At 41.5% G+C, this 19,884-nt stretch overlaps 1 protein-coding gene across 1 annotated transcript in view; it reads left to right on the forward strand.

Annotated features, from left to right (window-relative positions):
* ALK (ALK receptor tyrosine kinase) overlaps positions 1-19,884 on the forward strand; it is a 670,565-nt gene that overhangs the window by 476,042 nt on the left and 174,639 nt on the right. The window contains exon 5 of the mRNA XM_077774140.1: positions 9,736-9,863. Within this exon, the coding sequence (XP_077630266.1) occupies positions 9,736-9,863 (128 nt within the window). The remainder of the gene's footprint in view (positions 1-9,735; positions 9,864-19,884) is intronic.

Consider the following 19,884-nt stretch of genomic DNA (forward strand, 5'->3'; position numbering starts at 1 on the left):
TTTGAAAAGCAAAATGATCACCTGCAGCTCTAATCTGAGAACATCCACAGCCCACTCCACCAGAGAGATTGTTTGACAAGCCTGTAGAGTAGGGGACCCCACTGGGATCCCCTCTTGCACTCACTTCTGTAATTTTAAATGATTCCTGGAATGTGGCACTAACCAAACCCCTCTCCTTTCCTATCCCTTGCCCAGAATCCAGCTGAGTCTCTCTCTGATAAGAGATGTTCAGCAGATGCTGGAGGAGGTAGTGGCTTGTGTGGGACCTAATCCGAAATGCAGTGGAACTGAAAGAAGAGCGTCAGGACTCTCAGGCTCCCTCCTCTTGATCTGAGGTTTTCTCTCACTTGAATTTTTGCCTGCTCATCAGTGTTACCTCCTTTTAAAAGAAGGGGGGGGAAAAAGACACTGGTGAATCCTCTACGTATTTCTTTATACAACATAGAGCAAAGAAAAAGACTTCTTAGATGGCAAGCTTGGAACTGGTAGATGCTTGGAAATCAGCCAACATCCTTAAACATTTTGTCTTTACTTGCGGTGTCTACACACATGCTAAGCCACCAGTCTCTTGACATAAGGCCAAAGCCTTCACTTCCACTACAGCCCCGTTGACTGGATTTCTGCTTTGTCCTCCTATGTAAACCACATTCATGATTTTCAGTTTCAGTTTCTTTAAAACACTTGGGAAGTAGTCTGAGAACTTCTAGATTTTTAAGTTTTTTTTTTCCACCCTGGTCTTTTCTGTTGCCCCATATATACTGAATGAAACAGCAATTGTTTGTAGTTGTTTATCACTACTAGTCTTTACAAAGTAATTCAAATTTTTCAGTGTTGTGTCAGCTGAATGAGCACAACTGGCATAAACAGGCTTGGAAACAAGTGTAATGGACTCCCAGTAGGTGTCTAACTTGGGTGATGGGTCCAGCAGAAGGTTTAGGTGACCTGGAGGGTAAGCTTGAACGTCCAGGAGGCACAAAGAGTTCCAATGAATGTGCAATGCAGAGATTATGCTAACTCAGCAAGCTGACTGGTCACATGAGGCCAGTTAAGTGCACTTCTTCATCTATTATTTTTCTTACAACTGTGGCTATGATCAATCTATTTATTTTCACCCCACTCATAATGATATAGGAGCTAGGTCAGTAGAGATAAATTCAGTCTCCTCTTCCTGGCCTGAAATACAGAATGAAGAAAAACATCTCAACTAGGGGTTGGGTGGATGTCTGCCTCCCACAGACCTGCATATCCCAACCTGGATTAGGATGATGTGGACCCTGAGGAGGGATGGAATAGGTTAGACTGAAGCAACATTGGGAAGAAGTCAAAGTATTTCTTGAAAGTCTCCTTTTCTGCACATTGCTGTTCTTCAAATACAACCACTCTCAACCCACCAAAAAGCTCTTCTAAAAAACTAATCATTTGCATTTAGCATAAATGTATACCTATGTGCAATATCGTAGAAAGTGTGACAGTTTTGAGATAAAGAGTGTCAGGTTCATATCACCTCTTATCATTTACTACATGGGCAAGTTATGTAAGCCTCTCTGAGCCTCAATTTTCTTGCTTATAAAATGGGGGTGATAATATCTGTCTCATGCATTTATTGTGAATACTAAACGAGATAAAGTAAAATAGCTTTATTTATGTTCTGCCTTAAATCCCTTCTGGAAAGAGACAGAACATAAATAAACACGCACACAGACCAATAAAATGCTTGGCACAATGTTCCCCGGGATATCTGCATTTGTACATTTTGTCTCCAGCTCCACCAGAGGAAATGAAAGGGGTCTTACAAATCTTGGTATCTGCTGTGGGAAGCTTCCCCCAAATTCCCAAAAGCCCACCACATGGTCCGTTTCCTATTCCATCTTCTTCTAAGGCTGCTCCTTGAAAGGTCATCTGCCACACTGGGTTTAGGAGAGAAAAGAAACACTAACATANCATAAATAAACACGCACACAGACCAATAAAATGCTTGGCACAATGTTCCCCGGGATATCTGCATTTGTACATTTTGTCTCTTCAGCTCCACCAGAGGAAATGAAAGGGGTCTTACAAATCTTGGTATTCTGGTGTGGGAAGCTTCCCCCAAATTCCCAAAAGCCCACCACATGGTCCGTTTCCTATTCCATCTTCTTCTAAGGCTGCTCCTTGAAAGGTCATCTGCCACACTGGGTTTAGGAGAGAAAAGAAACACTAACATAATAAGAGCAGTATCACCTAAGGCTTACTGAGTGTTAGCTAAGTGCCCTACATGTCTTAACTCACACAATCTTCACAACACCCTTATAAGATTCTACTATTGTCCCCACTTCTTAATGACAGAACTTGGGCACAGACAGATTAGGTTAGGTAGCTGACTGAAAGTCACAGGCAAAAAGAGATAGACTTTGGATTATAAAATGGGAAATCTGGCTCAGAGTTTGTGGTCTTAATACGTTTCCTTGAAGGAAGGAAAAAGGGAAGAAAGGAAGGGAGGGATAAAGGAAAGGAAGGGAGGAAGGGAGGACAGAAAGAAGGAAAATCCAAAGAAGCTAAAGAGAAGCCAGGAAAAGGAGCCCATTCACTTTTTCTTTGCTCAAAAGCTTGAGAGAAAAATTTGGAGAAACATAGTTTGGGAACATTTTCTTGCCCACACCAAAGCCAGGTGCAAAGTTCCAGATCCTTGTCACCTATACATCATGTCTGATATAAACCAAAACTGCTTTCTCTAGCTACCAATGCTAAAGTCTCAGCTAAGTCTGTCTATGGCCACAGCGAGCATGCCCTTTGCTCCAGCAGAGCCAGAAGCTACTCTCAGCCTCCAGGGAGCTTTTTACCACCATGGTCCAGTGGGGGCCATATCCAGAATCAACCTGAAACCTTATAATCTCATTTCTGATCTGATCCTCTCCAGGGCACATCCATCTAACTTTTGGGAAATTGTAAAGGGCATTGGAATAAGAAAGAGTATCCAGAGGTACCTGGATAAAAAACCTCACGCACATACATGTTATTATTATTACAGAAAATTAACAAGCAACAAAGGACTTCACACTAAAATTTACATTGATCTGGCACTTTTCCCCCGCTATCTCCCATAAAAATGCTTTAAATGCTTGCTGATTTAATGGAAACAGTAAAAATAGTGCTGAATGGTTTATATTTGCTGCAGAATTACTAGAAGGTATATTTTAAGAAAAATTTGAAAGTTATGTGTGTTTTTTCCTTTAGGATAAGATTAAGGGGAGAAGGGCAATTGGCTTTTTTGTTTGTTTGTTTGTTTGTTTGTTTTTTCTGTAATGATCTAGACAAACTCCCACAGGCTTAGTTTCTTGTTTCTAACAAATCTTCACACCTTCACACCCACGTCTGAACACTTGTCAAGAAAGAGTCTTAGCAAAGAGACGTGTGAAGGAATGTCAGCAGCAGGGCCTGAGCCTTGACAATGTTATGTGCACTAATAATAATAGTTGTGTGGCTGAGTTCTACCAGAAAGGGACACATTGGTTGGCTAATATATGTGGTTTCCATCATCCTCTGCTTAACCCATGAGTTTGGCTGTGTTGGCAAGGAGCCTAGTCACAGTCTAAATGACTTTGCCCTCATGACCACTACAGAACACATGGATGACTACATCCTTTATCTTCTGGCCTATGGCCATGTTCACCAGGCCCAGAAATTGGAACAAAGCCTCAAGAAGACAGTTTTTAACCTTAAGAAGCTTAAAAGGGCAGTTTAAGATGGTGTTCCTAAAGACTGTGGAGTCACATTAACATGAGTTTAAAACTCAGCTGGAAGTAGTATATAAAATGTTAACTGTTGTGGTTGCTCTTGTTAATATCCATATTGACTTGGTTCAAGGTTGACCTGCCCTGTAAAGAACATTCATGCATCAGCTGGGACCTCTCCTGGTTAGGCACTCAGATCCCTCCATGTCTCAATTACTACAATTCTCTGATTCCTTCTTTGGGTTCTAGGTACTTGGATAAGAGGTAATTTGATGGCTGCTTCCCATGGCCCTGTTCGGTTAAAGAACAGACCTGTCTGCAAACGGAGAGCCAAGAGCTATGTGGTGATCCAACCTACAAACATCCCTCAACCTCCAAACTTTCCCAGTTCTTAGGTTCTTCCTAACAGGGAAGGTATCATGATGCACCTGATGATAATGAAATGATATGAACTTTTAGATAACCTCAGCTCCACTACAATATAAATTTTATCCAAGAATGTCAGACCTTGTCTGATTTAACAGAAATGTGTTCATGCATTTGTTCTCTCATTCAACAAATACTGTGTCTGGAGACACAGTGAGGAATGATCTACTACCCTAGCTTTAGGGATGGGTGCATAAGACACAAGGGATCTCCCTCCTATAAAGACAAATGAAAAACATTGACTTCAACCAGCCTAGACCTCTAGTTCTCAGTATGCACAGTCTATTTTGTCTTTGCTCATGTGTTCACACCAACCTCTCTGCATTGCCCTTTTCTCATTCCCTGACCCCTCTTCACAACCAGTCGTCAAGTTTTATCTTGATCACCCAGCCTAAGACATCTTTTTGCCCTCTAAGCTTTAATACTACATAATGCCTATGCAGTCATTCACCATAAATTTTGGTGTTTACTTTTACTCTTTCTCACTAGTCTGTAAGTTCCTTGAATGTAAAGCTAAATCCTAAACCCTTAGGCTTCCCAGAGCATGTAGTACTTTATTTAGTGTACAATAGTGCACCAATAAATATCTGAGAAATAGAACTCAACAAATTCTAACCAAGATCTAAATATAAGGCATCTTTCCACATGTTATAGGAAGATACAAAAGTAAATAAGAGGCTTTTACTCTAAAGTGAGATGAGAGCCCTTTGGAGAGCTCTAAGTAGAGTGTTGACCTCCTATCAGAGTCACTACTATATTTTGTTGTATGGGTATTTCAACATGATTTCTTTGGGCTCTGCTAAACACATGAAGAATCCATTTAAAAATGAAGATTTTTTTCTGGTTTATACAAATAAGGTGTCTGCTGTTGATAAACTGCAAATGCTTTTCTCTCTTCCTTTTACCTACATTCCTTTCCCCCGTGAATCTCATAAAGGAGTTGAGATGCTGATAGTTTCATGGACCAGTGCCATTCCATGAAGAAAGCTGTGGTCTTCTATAAAAATAGCTCCCACTATTGAAAGCCCCAAGAGATGTTCCTTCACATACATCCTTCTGACAAATCCTAACAACAGTCCAGTGAGGTAGACATGATTTCCATCTTAAAAATAAGAAAACTGAAGATCAGAGAAGTTAAATTATTTGCCTAAGGTCCCTAGGCTAAGTTAAGGGTGGAGCTGAGAGCTGACTCTAGGCCTTGCGATAATGCAACAGAAATAAAACCATCTCAGAAAGGCATTTCAGTAAATAGCATGTAGTTTTGGGGCTTGCTTTTGTGATCCAGCCCTCTGTCAACATCATACCTATTAGAATATCATACAGTAGCAAACTAATACATGTTCCTCTGTCTTGTCAACTGCCATCCATAGTCCTCACAGGCTATCAAAAAGTGCTCCTTTGTTCTAGGCTGAAAATAACTCTGTGTCTTCATCCTCTTGAGTCATGGCTGCCAACCCTTCAATCTCATCAGCAGCTGCCTCACATCAGATGTACTGACAGTTTCCTTTAAACATGTACAGACTCTTCTGGTATGGAGTGGTGGCTTTGGAGATTCTTGTTTCCATGCGAGAGCTTCTTAGGATTTTTTGTTTTGTGTGTGCATTTTCTGACAATGTATTTTACTGTCTGGCTTGCCTGTTCACCCTTAAAAGCCAGACTGGTGGTTCTTCTAATAATGCAAAGTAGACACTTCCTTTCCTACTTTTGGGATACCAGTGATATGAAATGGCAAATGAATATACAGACTGATCCATAGGTTCCATTGACTCCTGTTCTTGCGGTCTGGGAGCCATAATATACTTGATTTTAATCTTAGGTATGCAGTAACCAAAAAATGTGACCTTGGGCAAGTCTCTCCATTTCTCTGAGGGGATGGAATGTAGTCTCTTTGCAGATATAAATCTGTAATTCTTTGCCTAATCACTTCTTCCACCTTCTGTAGAATATTATTTATGTATTGCAGCCTTCAGGGTTTTCATAAAGTGTTTTGTCACTGGGGCTCCTACAAATTGCTAGAGAGGTATAAGCATTAGATCAATAAGGGACCTTGGAGAACTTTTGATCCAATCCTTGCATTCTGCTAGAAAAAAAAAAAAAAACTAAACTAAAACCCAAGGAGGTACAGGAACTTGCCCTTGCCCATGCAGATCCAAAACCAGATTCCAGGACTCAGCTCCTGCTCAGTGGCCTCTGTACATACTATTTCCAGTCTCTGAGTCAGAAATGGACCTTGATATTACAAACCAACTCTCCTGCCTCTTTTTTTTGATAGATTCTAATTCAGTATATTATATACCCCAGTATAATATAGCCACTCGGCAAAAATGTGTGGTCAGTTTTTTTTCTCACCAAATTTACACAAAATTGGAGACGCTTTCTCTGGTTGAGAATACATTGATCAGAAAATATGCAAAGTTTCAGGCATTCAGAGTAAAGTGCCTTGTTCAAAGTCATCAGAAACATGAGGGGCAGAGCCAAAACTGGAAGTGAAGAGCTCTAGAGAGACAACTGGAAGATAATGGATGGTGACAGGCTGACCATACAGTCTTTCTGGCTTCCCAGAATCCAGATGGACTCCCCACCCTGTCTGGTTGATTGATTGAAGCACCACTATTAAGATAGCCACAAATCCCCAACACATGGACACAGCTGCATGTTTGTCTCTAGGAGGACCTGGGTCAGAACATAACCTTCCCTCCTACAAGCCCAAGTAGAGTTGCCACAGCCAAAGAAGAAAACAGAACCCCAATAAGGGAGTTTCATGACTGCTGGGATATAAGCAGAGAGAATGGAGGCAGACAGAAAAGAGAGCTTGCATTTGCTTTTTCTGGGGTTTCCGCTGTCTCTTAAACAAAGCTGACCCCAGGTACAAACTTGCCCTTTTCTTGTCCCAGCTTCCCTGGTTATAAAATACATGTTTGGCAACTGCCCTGAAAGTTATTAAAGCTGCAGCAGTAAACTATGGGAGGCCAGAGAATTTCAGACAAAAGTTATTGCATCAGTAACTCAGAAACTAATTCCTAAAACTCTTGACACATTTATCCAGAGGGCTAGTGCCAATATAGAAATGGAAATCATTGTCAAGGGCCACAGTGTACCTGGAATTAAAATCCATCATTCCTCACAGCAGAGAGCTATGATTTTGGCAGAATATGAATAGTCATGCATTTCTCCACCATCTTTCCTCAAAAAAAATAAGGTTCTTTCTTTTTCAGAAGAAGAAAAATTCAGCTCTCTTTGTCTCGTTTGTTTTTTTCTTAAGAACCCCATGTTTACATTTCCTTTTCAAATATTTCTTTCTTTGACAGTTCCACATTTAAACCGAAAGGCTTCCTTTACCTTATTCAATTGCACTGGTTTTATTTTGGATAGAAATCCTGCTGGGTACAGTAACAGGGAACAAACTTTACAACAGCAATAATCCCTTCTACAGCATCTATTGTGGGGAAACTTAATACACTTGTATTAAATGGCTGAGGCATTGGCTACAGTGATCTGAATTAACTACAGAAGAGCATAGTTGGAGAACAAAGCTACCTTCTTCACTCAGCAGATTCCCACTGCATGCCCAGCAACATGGCAGGACTGGAGACTCAAAACTGCCATCCAAGAGCACCCCACTGAAAAACCACCAATTGCCTTAGGCAATGACTTCATCACCAAAAGGTAGCAAAGACAGAAAAGATTTGATGGGATCCATTGTTAACAAGCAGATGGAGAAACAGGCTTTCTGACTCACTTTTGGAAGACTGACAATATGCTCAGAGTTTTCAGTGTATACACACTTTGACTTGGGTTCTAAGAATTTGTCTTAAAGCAGTTTGACAGAAGTACATGACGTTAGCCTCAGCATGATAATGAAGAGGAAAACTCAGAAGCAATGCACAAATCATTAAAAATGCCATCATTGAACTAATCACGTAGTCTATATTTATCATCTCCTGACGTATCATTGGATGGCAAAGTCCAGTCACAGAGAGTGCATGTAGGATGGCCTTATTTATTCTTTTTCTTTTTAAATGTTTACTTAAATTCTGGTTAGTTAACATACAGTGCAATATTGGTGTAAGAGCTGAATTCAGCAATTCATCATTTACATACAGCAAGATAGTCTTGTTTATATAAAAGCATAGCTAAAAGGCAGCAGAAATGTTGACCACAGTTATCTCTGGATAATGAGGTTCTGGGTGACTTTTACTTTCCTTTGTCACCTTTTCTGAGTGGGTGGGTTTTTATTTTATTTTCAGTTTCTTTTATTTTGAGAGAGAGAGAGAGAGAATCCTCAGCAGGCTCCGCCCTGTCCAGCACAGAGCCCGATGCAGGGCTTGACTTTACAAACTGTGAGATCACAACCTGAGCCAAAATCAAGAGTTGAAAGCTCAACCAACTGAGCCATCCAGGCACCCCTTTAAGTTTTTTATTGTGAGCATCAATTTGGTTTGCAGGAGAAGGGGTGTTTTAAAAAAATTTTTTTAGCAGAAAGCCAATGTTTCTCTAAATTCCTTCGCACTTGTACTGCCCAACCTACCTACAGCCTTATGTAACGGTAGGACAACATGAAACATTGTGAGGAGTTCGATGTATACATAGGTCAAAACTCATCAATTCATATACTTTAATTCACTAAAATATACATATTAAGACATGTCATTTATTGCATGTTAAATATACCTCAATAAAACTATTTTTGAAGGAATTTAAAGGAACATGCAATTTATTGTATGTCAAATATACCTTGATAAAACTGCTTTTTATGGGAAAAAATATGAAATAGTCCAGGTAATTTCCATTTGCCATGCAAAATTGTGAACATAACTATATATTTAAAAAAAAAAAAACCTGAGTCAATGGTGGAAAGTAAATTTGATGTTCCAATCAGTGACAGGAGGCTATTTCAGGAGGTTAATAGCATGAGTGAGGTGTAAAAAATGTTCATTCAGCTTATTCTCTGTTCTCCAGCAGTGTCAGTGTCCTTGATCAGAGATGGCTGTACAGCTCACCATTTGACCTACTTCTGTCTTCTTCTGTTTGCACCTTTTTGTAGAGTTCATGCCAATCTTAGATGCCTTTTACCCCCAAATACATGCTTCGGTGCACTTTAATTTTCCTGCAGTAAATAAATAGCCCATGCTAGCTTCCCTTAAGTAACCATATAGCAAACTCAAGGGTTCTGAGACTTTGGAATCAGAAAAAAAAATCTGAAAAATCTTCTTCCCAGAGATAATTATAAACACATCAATAAGCCTTCACTCTGCTGACAGGGTTTCTTAAGAGCATATATTCTTTTCCTGTAAGATTAACCTACCAAAATGGCCCAAAGGGGTGCATTTGCTTGAAAGAATATGACAAAAGGAACATCAGTGGCCAGTGCCCACAGCGGGCTTGAGAAGTGGATCTCTGAGTTGGCAGGACAAGAAGAAAACAAAGGTGTGTGTGTGTGTTGATGTCAGAGTCATGGTTCTCAGAGCCCCTGGGGTCGCATCCGTTGGTGCCCACGAAGAACACGGGCCCTGAAATCACTGCAGGTTCAGGAGCTCTGTGCAGGTTAGGCCTACTTCTCATCACTGTTCTCTTCCTCTCTGTTTTCCCACACAACTAGCTGGACAGTGCTTCAGGGAAGAATTGGGCGCCCAGAGAACCCGTTCCGAGTGGCCCTGGAATACATCTCAAGTGGAAACCGAAGCTTGTCTGCAGTGGACTTCTTTGCCCTGAAGAACTGCAGTGAAGGTATCTGAATCTGGCCTTCCCCTCCACTTCTTAGTTGCTTGCTGTCTTAAGTGTGTTGATAGCCTGCCACCATGATTAGCTGTGAATGTGCTTGCTTATATAGTGAAGTCTGTGGTGCCTTGGAGCTGGTTCTGAATAGTACCAAGTGCTCCACTTCCCAGCTGATTGATTTTCAAAGATTGAGTATAACATTATATCTGTTTACCTTAAAACTTCATCAAACAGAATATAGTCTTTGTTAGAGAACATATCAGCTTAACTTCCCTGGCTGCCAAATGCTTTCAACTACATTGTTTTGTGGGGGTTTTTTTTGTTTGGTTGGTTTTTACTGTGGAAAAGTTCAAATGTGTACAAATAAATAGAATAGTACAATGACCCCCATACACCCTCAACCCAATTACAATAGTTATCAATATGATGCCATTTTTGTTTCACCTGTATCTCTCCCCACTCCTCACCCCACCAACTTGATAGTGATTATCATTTCCCCTTTTTTCCCTGAGACAAAACTTATGGCTAAGTATTTTTAATGACTTGACTTCTGCAATTATTTAGGGGAAACTTGGGAAATGGTTTTATATGCAACTTTTGCTTATTTTGTAAATCCCATGAAGGTATGGTCCACTCTGTCATTGAATTCCTTTCGTGTAAGTCACACATTGTGTATTTATTTCAAGATTTATTCCCAAGAAAATGCATCTCTCTCCTAAAGAATGCTTTGTTGTTCCTTTTTTCTCTTTGCCTGTGTTGCCAGGAAACTCTGAACTCAATGCAGTACTCAACCCCAGTAATTATAGCTGTATGTGGTTTTCATAAGTTTATTTCCCCTCCCTCTACAGCGTTTTTGACCTTCTACCTTCTACTTTTCAAGATCACATCTCGTATGTATCGTTTATCAGATATTGCTTCAGGTCTGAATAGTAAACAGGAGGAAATGAATCAATAGATAAATGAGGGTGATTTTTCCTTGATTGTTTAGAAGACATAGCATCATAACTATAAACATCCTTTATTGTTTCCCTCATGTAGAAGGTATAGGAGATGGGTTTGAATCATACAATCTTCAGGAAAAGTTGCTTACGTTACTGTTATTCTACTGTGCCTGCCTCTGACCAGAGGTTCACTGGGAAGGGAGTTCTCAGGTGTGCCATGGAATCTGTAGTCTAAGCGGCCCAAGAATAAAGTATGGAGAGGAAGGAAGCCTGTAGCACTCCCAGACCTAAATTCTCAACTGAGACTGTTCATGAACAACCATGAAGGCCCATAACACCCAGCAATCTGTTGCGTACAGAAAACCCCAGCTTTAAACCTTGGGCCTCTTACAGGTGATGTACAAAGGGAACTCCCTTAAGAGACTCCCGACCACCCAGTTTCTTATGCTGTAAGGGCTCTTCATTCACTGCTGGTCTTGTAAGAACCTTCACAAAGTGGTTTTCTTTTTCCTTTAATGAAAACTGGTTTATGTGTGAGAAAAAGAAAAAACATCATAATGTGATAGATTGAACTTCAGTTCAAGTTGAAAAGGTGGTTAACCTGTGATGTGAGGCAATGTATAAGAAACATGTGGTTTGGGAGAAAGCCAGGAGCTTGTACAAATGTTTCCACATTCACAAACTTGGGGATTTGTGAATGGCTCTGGACACCATCAATCCTCACAGATGTCAAGGGTCTGTGTACTGTCCAAAAGAGGCCATCTGTTGAAGTGGAGCCAGTAAACAGGAATGTGACAGGGAAAAGGTATCAGTTCCCAGAATTGGCCTAATCTCATTTGAGTAATGTCAAGAGAAGGGAATAAGAGGCTACAGAACTCCAAATATCAGGCCCAGCCGAAATACATCTGCAAAAATTCTTTGTACCTCTGAATCAAGGATCTCTCCAAATTTTTCCTCCCTTACCCCTATGACTCCCTTTCACCTGCAAAATTCTTCCTCTGTATCTTATGTTACATTTGCAGTGAGTTTGTTGCAGGGTTTAAAAACCTGTTTCTTGTCTGCTTCTCTACCCTTATGAAACCAAGAGAGTTGACCCCTCTTCATCCAAAAAGTGTGTCTCCTGGCAGGACACTTTCTTGGAGGAGGGAGGAAAGAAGTCTTCTTCTAATTCCCTAGAGAAGGTTGATTGGCCAAGAGACCTCAGAAGGTTCTCAGGTGCCAGATACCTTCCTTCAGAGGCTTCATGTATAAGAACAGATGGTCTCCATGGAGAAGCAGATGTTCTCTGCACCCCTTCTCTGACTTGGACTCCTGAGACCACCAAGGGGTATGAAGGTACCAGTGTGGATATGTAAAGCACAGAGCAGAGAAAAACAAAGTAATTCTTGTGCCTCCTGAGAACTTCCAATTTTCTCTCCCATGGTAGAATGATTTCAGGTGCACGTCAGTTGGTGTGGACAAGTTGCAGACATAAGAAGCATCCTAAAACCACATTCACATCTTTAAATGAAAGGAGTGATGCACACTCAAAGCCTATTTGATGTAGACACATGTCTATGTTTTCTTAGGTCATTGCTTTGGTTTAGCTCATGAAAGGAAGGAGATAAGGAGAGAGAAGTACTGTCTTTGAGAGAGTGAACAGGGCTAGTGGCATGTTAGCTAGGGTTTTAGATGGGTCTACAGGATACTTGGCCTGTTTTCTGATAGTAACTTGGTCCCCTCCTGATGAGGCACAGACAGAATATGAAAGGAGACACCTCTGTAGAACTCTACAGCTCTTCCTCGGCCTGCATGGGGAGAAGTGCCATTTTAGTTAGTCTGGAGAAGACTTACAGGGGATGTGGGGACAATTTTCCCCATATAGGAGATGGTACTTATTTGTGGGTGTCATAGATAGAGGCCATACCTCTTTCCTCTCTGAATCCTGAGCTGCCATCACAGTGTGTAACACTTAATAGGTGCTCAGTTAATAAGCAATAAAAGTTTAACATCAACAGAGCACTTACCATGCACGAAGGGAAGTGCTGATCCTTTCACGTGTGTTATCTCATGTGAACTTTACAATAGTGCTGTAAAGCAGGTTCTATTATCATATTTTACAGATGGGGAAACTGAAGCTCACAGAAGTCTCAAAACTTGCCCAGGTCATTCAGTTAGGGAAAGATAGAGCCAAACTCAATCCCAAGTCAGTGTGACCACCATACCAGTGTTTCTGTCCATGCCATTCTACCACCTTTATGGACTGTATAGAGGAGAGGTGTTTATTTATTACCAGAAGATTTAGAATTATCTTTGACTCATCCCCTTATCCCTACATCCAAATGGCCAATCCCTGGGCTCTAGACTCGTGGCTGCCTTATATCCTATCTGTTGCTATCTAGATGCTACTCTTGTTGTCTCTTGAATGTACCCTTTTGACTTCATTTCCATAGCAATGTACCTTATCTGGGCCTTTGTTACACGTTCCTGGGCTTTGGCAGTAGCCAGCTAGTCTCCCTGATACCATGGCCCATCCCTAACACATTGCCCCACCAATCTGCCCAAATTTCCCTTTCTTTGTGGCACTTTCATGATATCTCAGTAACTTATTGCCTCCNTGGGGATCACCCAGCTGGTTGGTGGTAGAGCTAGAAGTGACATCAGAGCCATCTTGACTCCAGCCTCAGTATTTTCACCACTGTTTAGTCCTGCCTGAAAAGCCTGAGTGTCTCTGCCTGATTTCCAAGCTTCTTTACAATCTAGCCTCAGTACCTGTCCAGCATTATGCCTTCTGTTCTCCCATACCTCCTGCCCTCTAGTCAGACAGGTTTTCTGTCCACTGCATCAGAAATGGCCGGCTTGGTCCCAGGCCTTCCATTTTGAATGCAGACTCATCATTTAGGATCCAGTGTAGGGCCCAAACCCTCCAGAACATCATTCATAGCTATAGAAATCTTTCTCAGAATGCTTTGCTCTCTACATCTAAATTTAGCAGCTGTTTTACAATCATTTCCCAGTTAGTTATTTTGGGACCGTAACTTGAGGTTTGGGATCTTGTCTTATATTTCTTTTATTTCTCCAGGGAGCATGTAACACAGTGCTAAACACATAGAAAACACTACATAAATATTTGTTGACTGCTTGTTAGTTGCTTCTCCTGCTTTTATAGCTTTGGGCTATTACGCTTATTTCCAAAAGAGGTAGCAGTGGGTGGAAATTTGTTAGAAGAGGTTTTTCCCTGATGTTAAAAAAAAAAATGTTGGTAAATTCGGCAGTAATGGGAAAGATATCAGCCTCCAGATACCCATGCCTGGGCTCCCAGGAAACCCTTCACCCATTCACAAAGACCTTTCTTCAGCAGACAGGCCAAAGCAATAGAATTGTGCTGGACACTCATCAGGACTCCTCATGTTCAGAGGACTCTACAGAAAAAACACATCAGAAGGGGCAGGACTAGCTTCTTGAAATTGATTTGAAAAAACACTGTGCCTTTTAGCAGCTCATAAGAATATATACTATTGCAAACACCACATCACACCTTCTATATGCCAGGCCCTATTCTAAATTTTTTGCATATGTTAACTCATTTAAGCCTTACAATAATATTATTAGGTATGTATTATCATTATCAGCATTTCCATTATATAGATGGGGAAATCAAGGCACAGAGACTTAAGTAATTTACCCCAAGTCTCACAGCTGATATTGGAACAGAGCTCATCTACTCCAGTATCCATGCTTTTAGCTGCTGTATGTTGCTGCTACCTCCTGGAAATCACCCCAGAAAGCATCTATTCTGCCTCCCTGAGCAGTGGAAATTGAATGAACAAACAACCCCAAAGATTTACCTTGAACTTTGACACACTAAATTATTGACCACCCCAATGTGATTTCTTTTTTTGTTTGTTTTTTGTTTTTTTTTTAAATTTTATTTGTTAATAGTTTATTGTCAAGTTGGTTTCCATATAACACCCAGTGCTCATCCCCACAAGTGCCCTCCTCCATGCCCATCACCCCCCTCCCCCTCCCCCNGCTTAACCGACTAAGCCACCCAGGTGCCCCTCTAAGAATCTACTTTAGAACTTCCCTCTCCCTGCCTAGGTTGGTCAGAGGTAGTTTAGGTGTACCACTGCCCACTGGCCAACAGTGGACACCCCATCCATGAAGCTGAAGGAGCTACAGATGGCACCTGTGTGAGCCTAAATACATCTTATTTCCAGTCCCTGTGGCTCCTGGTGTCTTTCATGAACCTACAAGAATCACACCTGAGGTTTCCTGGGTCAGAACCACATTCAGCTCATGAACAGATTTCTCAACAAGAAGCACTCTTGGTTCCTTGCCCCGCTGAGACACTTTCATACACAGTACTTTCTCTCCTATCTGCCCAGCAGAGAGGATGTCATAATCCTCATGTTACCAATGAGGGGTTATTTCATTCATACTACTAACTTCTGTAGTGCAGGAAGGGGGAGGAATCCAGTGTCAAAAGTAGTCCCACCACCATGGATACCTTAGAACACATGTCCCAAAAGACTTGGGGATGCACAGATATCTTAACCTCTCTGGGCCTAAAATGATGGCATTTAAACTGGATCTATGGTCTTCAAACATTTTTTAGAGGCTGAACCCTTAATTCAAATAAAGTTTTATATAGACATCCAGTGTATAAAGTTACACAAGCAAAGCTTCCCTAGGAAAAGTGATCATTGGGGAACCCAGAACCCACCTGCTTCCTAGCCCTCGACACCCACTCCCCCACCATCACCATTGAGTTTCATAAAATTTATTTTGAGAACCACTGGGCATTCTTATTTTCAACTCTCCTATTAATTCCAGGTTTTTGATCTTATGATTCTGTGCTTACATAAAACATGAGAGCCAAAAGTTGTTACATTAACTGTACCTTCCTTAAACAATTAAGACTGAGCACAAGGCTGCTATATTTCAGGCTATTGCCCATTTACACAAGGCAAGTTCTTGCCCACTGAGTCTTGGCTTTGAGATGCTAAATATGGAGCTAGTATGAATGTTTCCAGTAAAAAACAAAAATGTGTGGCATCTCCCAGCCCTGTCCCTTCTCTCTCCTCCTACTCCACCAAAGACAATGATGGCCAGGCAAGGATGTCCTCTTTAGGCCAAGAGGGGACAAGAGGAAATGAAAGAAGCTGAGCAAATGGATTCTAATCTTGGCCAGCCATGTGGAACCAATCAATCTCTGGAGTAGGCTCCAAAATCCAGCTGGGTAAAATGAAGGATAACCTCATGGGTTTCTGGCAGCCTGGCCCAGACGGGGCATTTTCTGTTCCAACAGCAAGCAACACCCCAGCAGGATCCTCAGTCCGTGCTTGTAAAATGGTGATTACTGTGGTGCCATCCTTAGGCTGCTAGCAGAAAACTCTCTGTGGCAGAATCATCCATCTCTCCATCCACGGACTTGCCCATTCCTTTGACATTTACTGAGCACATGCTAGACTGAAAGCTCAGTGACACTGATAGAAACTTGCTTCTGTCTGAGGACTGTGTTTTGGTTTCTACTTTGCACAAACTGCGCCCCCACCCCCCCAGGGCATCCCTGACTTCCATTTAATTCGCACCAGAAGTATTGAATAAGTGCTCCACTTGTAGAGGTGTCCTCTCTACACTGGTTCCCATGTGTCTTGCTCAGGAATACCACAGAATGAGCACTGAACCAACAATCAGGGGATCAAAGTCCCCTTTCCACCTCTTATTTGCCATACCGAAGCCAACTCTTCAGTCAGGAGAGTTATTAAAGGTCTCTATCAGAACTGGCACATTGATTTTTTATTTAAAATAGGAATAACAATATGTCAGTGGTTGTCCCCAAACTGCCCTTAATCGTGAGGGCCAGATGAGAAGATAGCTGTAGAGAGGCACTGTAGATGATGCCCTGAGCTAGGTGGCTGTGGAGACTCAGATGATGCCCTGAGCAACCTGACCTCTCTGCAGCTCACAAGGTGCTCCCTCGCTGCTGCTCAGTTTCTTATGAAGAGAGTGCTGGTCACAGAAGCAAATTAGCTCTTCTGATGCCTCCTGCAAAATTATGGGATGCTAACAATAACCAAATGCCAAGCAGGTGTTGAGAGCCACAGCACTGCCAACCTGACATGGGCACCGAAGTGGCAGCTTCGGTGACCACCCAAGCTGGTCACTTCAGGGGACTGAGTCAACTGTGAAGTAGAGGGATGTATTGCTTGGAAATGAAAGCCAAGGAGAAATAGCAGCCACAGGCACCTCCATTAGTTCTTATTGCGCCCTCCATGTGAAGGGTGAAGCCCACTTACAAAACATTCTCCTTCTTAACTGCCTGTTTCTAAAGTTTCCCACCTATAACTTGCCTATGGATTGTACCGTATTTACAAGATAAGCATTAAACATGTGATTTCCTCTAGCCACTGAGATCTCACATTTCCTCAAACACCTCCGCCTCAAGCTTTTGTTCCAGGGATGCCCCTATAGAGTGCTCTCCCCATCTCATCCCCAATGTCTGTGTCCCCAAGCCCTGCACTTCTTTCAGATTTCAACTCCAATGCCATCTTCTCCAAGAAGTCTCAGCTCAGAATTAAGTCTCCATATATTTCCTTTTTAGAACAGACTACTTCTTTCCAGAGTTATTTATGTATCTTGCTCAATAGATGCTAAATTCCTAAAATCAAAGACTGTGTCTTTTTCTTTTTAATCTCTGTACCCCAATTAGCAACTAACAGTGCTTTGCTCATGGTAAGCACTGAATAAAGGCTTTTGGGTTACAAAGGAGAATGAAGATTACAGGCTTTGGAAATGGACAGAATGAGTGTGGAATTCCAGGTCTATCACTTTACCACCCTTCTGAGCTCAGAAGAGTTTTTAAAAATCTTTGAGTTTTGGATTTTCTCAACAGTAAATGGAATGAATGATACATAAGTATGGGTTTTTTGAGAAATGAAAACTGATATTATGTGTACAGCCCCTGGCACAGTGCTTGGCACAATAAATGTACCATTGCCTTCCCCTTCCTCACCCCCTGACTGAGCTGAATGCCCTCATTCTGGAACCAGGGTGGAATAATTCATCACAGCCAGACCAGGGTATGTTTGCAGGCTCAGGCTCACGTTTCCTTTTCCACCTGCACCTTGTCTGAGTCATTGGGCCAAGGGAAAGTTCACCCTCCCCCACCTCTACCAGCAGAAACTTTGAAAGCCCAGATCTATTTTCTGATTTTGAAGGCAGTTGCTTCTCTTCCTGCCCATAATCTATGCTTTTATCTCTGATAAAGTTATTTTTTCCCGTTGTGACTGGGTGCCCAGAATCCAATGTGCCTTGCAAAGGAGTAAGACTGTTTAATCCTGTGGGGATCCTTAGTGTCCAAAGAAGCGCCAAAACGTCCTGTGATGTGCTTATCACAGTGCTGAGGATGGGGTCTCAATCAGCCAGGCCCCCAGCTGGTGGAACCAGGAAAGCCTTTTGCCTGCCCCTGCTTTCCCTACAGATGTACAGCTGCTGTTGGCAGAGACTTCCTTACGTTGGAATGGCTTATTCATAACCACTAATAAAGCCAATTAAAAATGCCCCACAAAGTACGTAGGAACAATGATTGCTTGGTCGACTCTTTCAAATATTTGACCATTGGAAATCACCCGGAAATGGAGGCCGAGATAAAAGATTTTTAAATATAAATAAATAAGGAACCAGTGTGCTGAGGTCATTGTCCTCCCAGAAGAAAATTACTTTCAAATTACAACTACATAAAAGAAATAATTGAAAAGATTAATCACACTAAAATAATTGGTCTATTTTACAAGTAATTTGGAGCAATATTCAGTCATTGACATAAATGTCTAGTAGTAAAATAGTAATGAATTTCATTCTCTGACTAATGTATTTATTTTATTAATGGTACTAAATGGCATTGTTACTCCTTATAAATATTTCATAACTTTTAATTCATTAAAATGTTCAAGGAATTTCCAAAAGTATTTATTAGTTTTAAATCATCCTTAGCATTCAATATGCGTTTGCCATTCTGCCTGGGTAATTAAAAAAATTATTGTTTTGGGTAATGGGAGTCTCTTTGAATGTGGAGGATTAAGCCCCACTTATTAATGAGACCAACGCTCAGGCTGATGATGAATGAGGGGCTTGGTGAAGCTATGTTCCCCTCCAGGTCTCTATCTGTGCCTGTGATACGGACCCAGATAAATAAGTTCCAGAGATAAGAGAAATGTCAGTTTAGACATTGGTTTCAATCCACCACTTCTTTTACATCCTCTCCATCTTTCTGAAACAGGTGACCGCAGAATTCATACATTCTGACCTCCCCTCCTCTCTGTTTCTCTCATTCTTTGATAGAGGCCGTAAGGAGGGAAGTGGGCAAAAGATGCAACAGAGAGAAAAGCAAGGGGCGTTGCATCATGAACTGTGGAAAGAAGATAGGATTTAGATAAGAAAAATGTGTACTTGAATCCTAATTGAGTTGTTTGGGTGCTGTGTGTCCATTACACCCTGCAGTGCTAGATAATTAACGTGTGAAATGAAGACATTGGCACCTACTTCATGTGAGGACTTAATTCGTGTGGGGATTAAATATGATAGTGTGTGTCCCTTACATGACACAGTGCCTGCAACCTAGTGGGAAATAAAACAGGGTTAGTTCTCGCCCTCCCTAAGTCCAAAGAGTGATGTTGATCCAATGGCCTTGACAACTCTTAATTAAGCATGGTACAAATAATTGGTATGAGTCATCAAGATAAACTGGACCAACAGTGAATTGTTCAACTTCAAGGGCTTGGTGAAGCTTAGGACATCCCCAGAGGAAGAATGAGATGTCTCCACTCTCAGTGCACTGTCCCACAGGTCTGAGGTCAGGCTCACTGCCCTACCTCCCAAACCCCACCCACATGGGAAGTGGCTAAAGGCATTTGGCTGTAAGAAAATGGGGAAAGGCCAGGATCTAACAAATGGGTTGGGATAGAGGGACAGGGGTTTCTCACACTTGGACCCTTGTACCTTGAGGATATGTAGTGGCACTCTGGCACGTGTAAACCCACAGAATTAACATGGTACATTTTACCAAAATATTGGAACAGAGGGATATTTTTATATTTAAACCAACA

This window comes from Crocuta crocuta, unplaced genomic scaffold (assembly GCF_008692635.1).
Source record: "Crocuta crocuta isolate KB4526 unplaced genomic scaffold, BGI_CrCroc_1.0 scaffold246, whole genome shotgun sequence".
Lineage (NCBI taxonomy): Eukaryota > Metazoa > Chordata > Mammalia > Carnivora > Hyaenidae > Crocuta > Crocuta crocuta.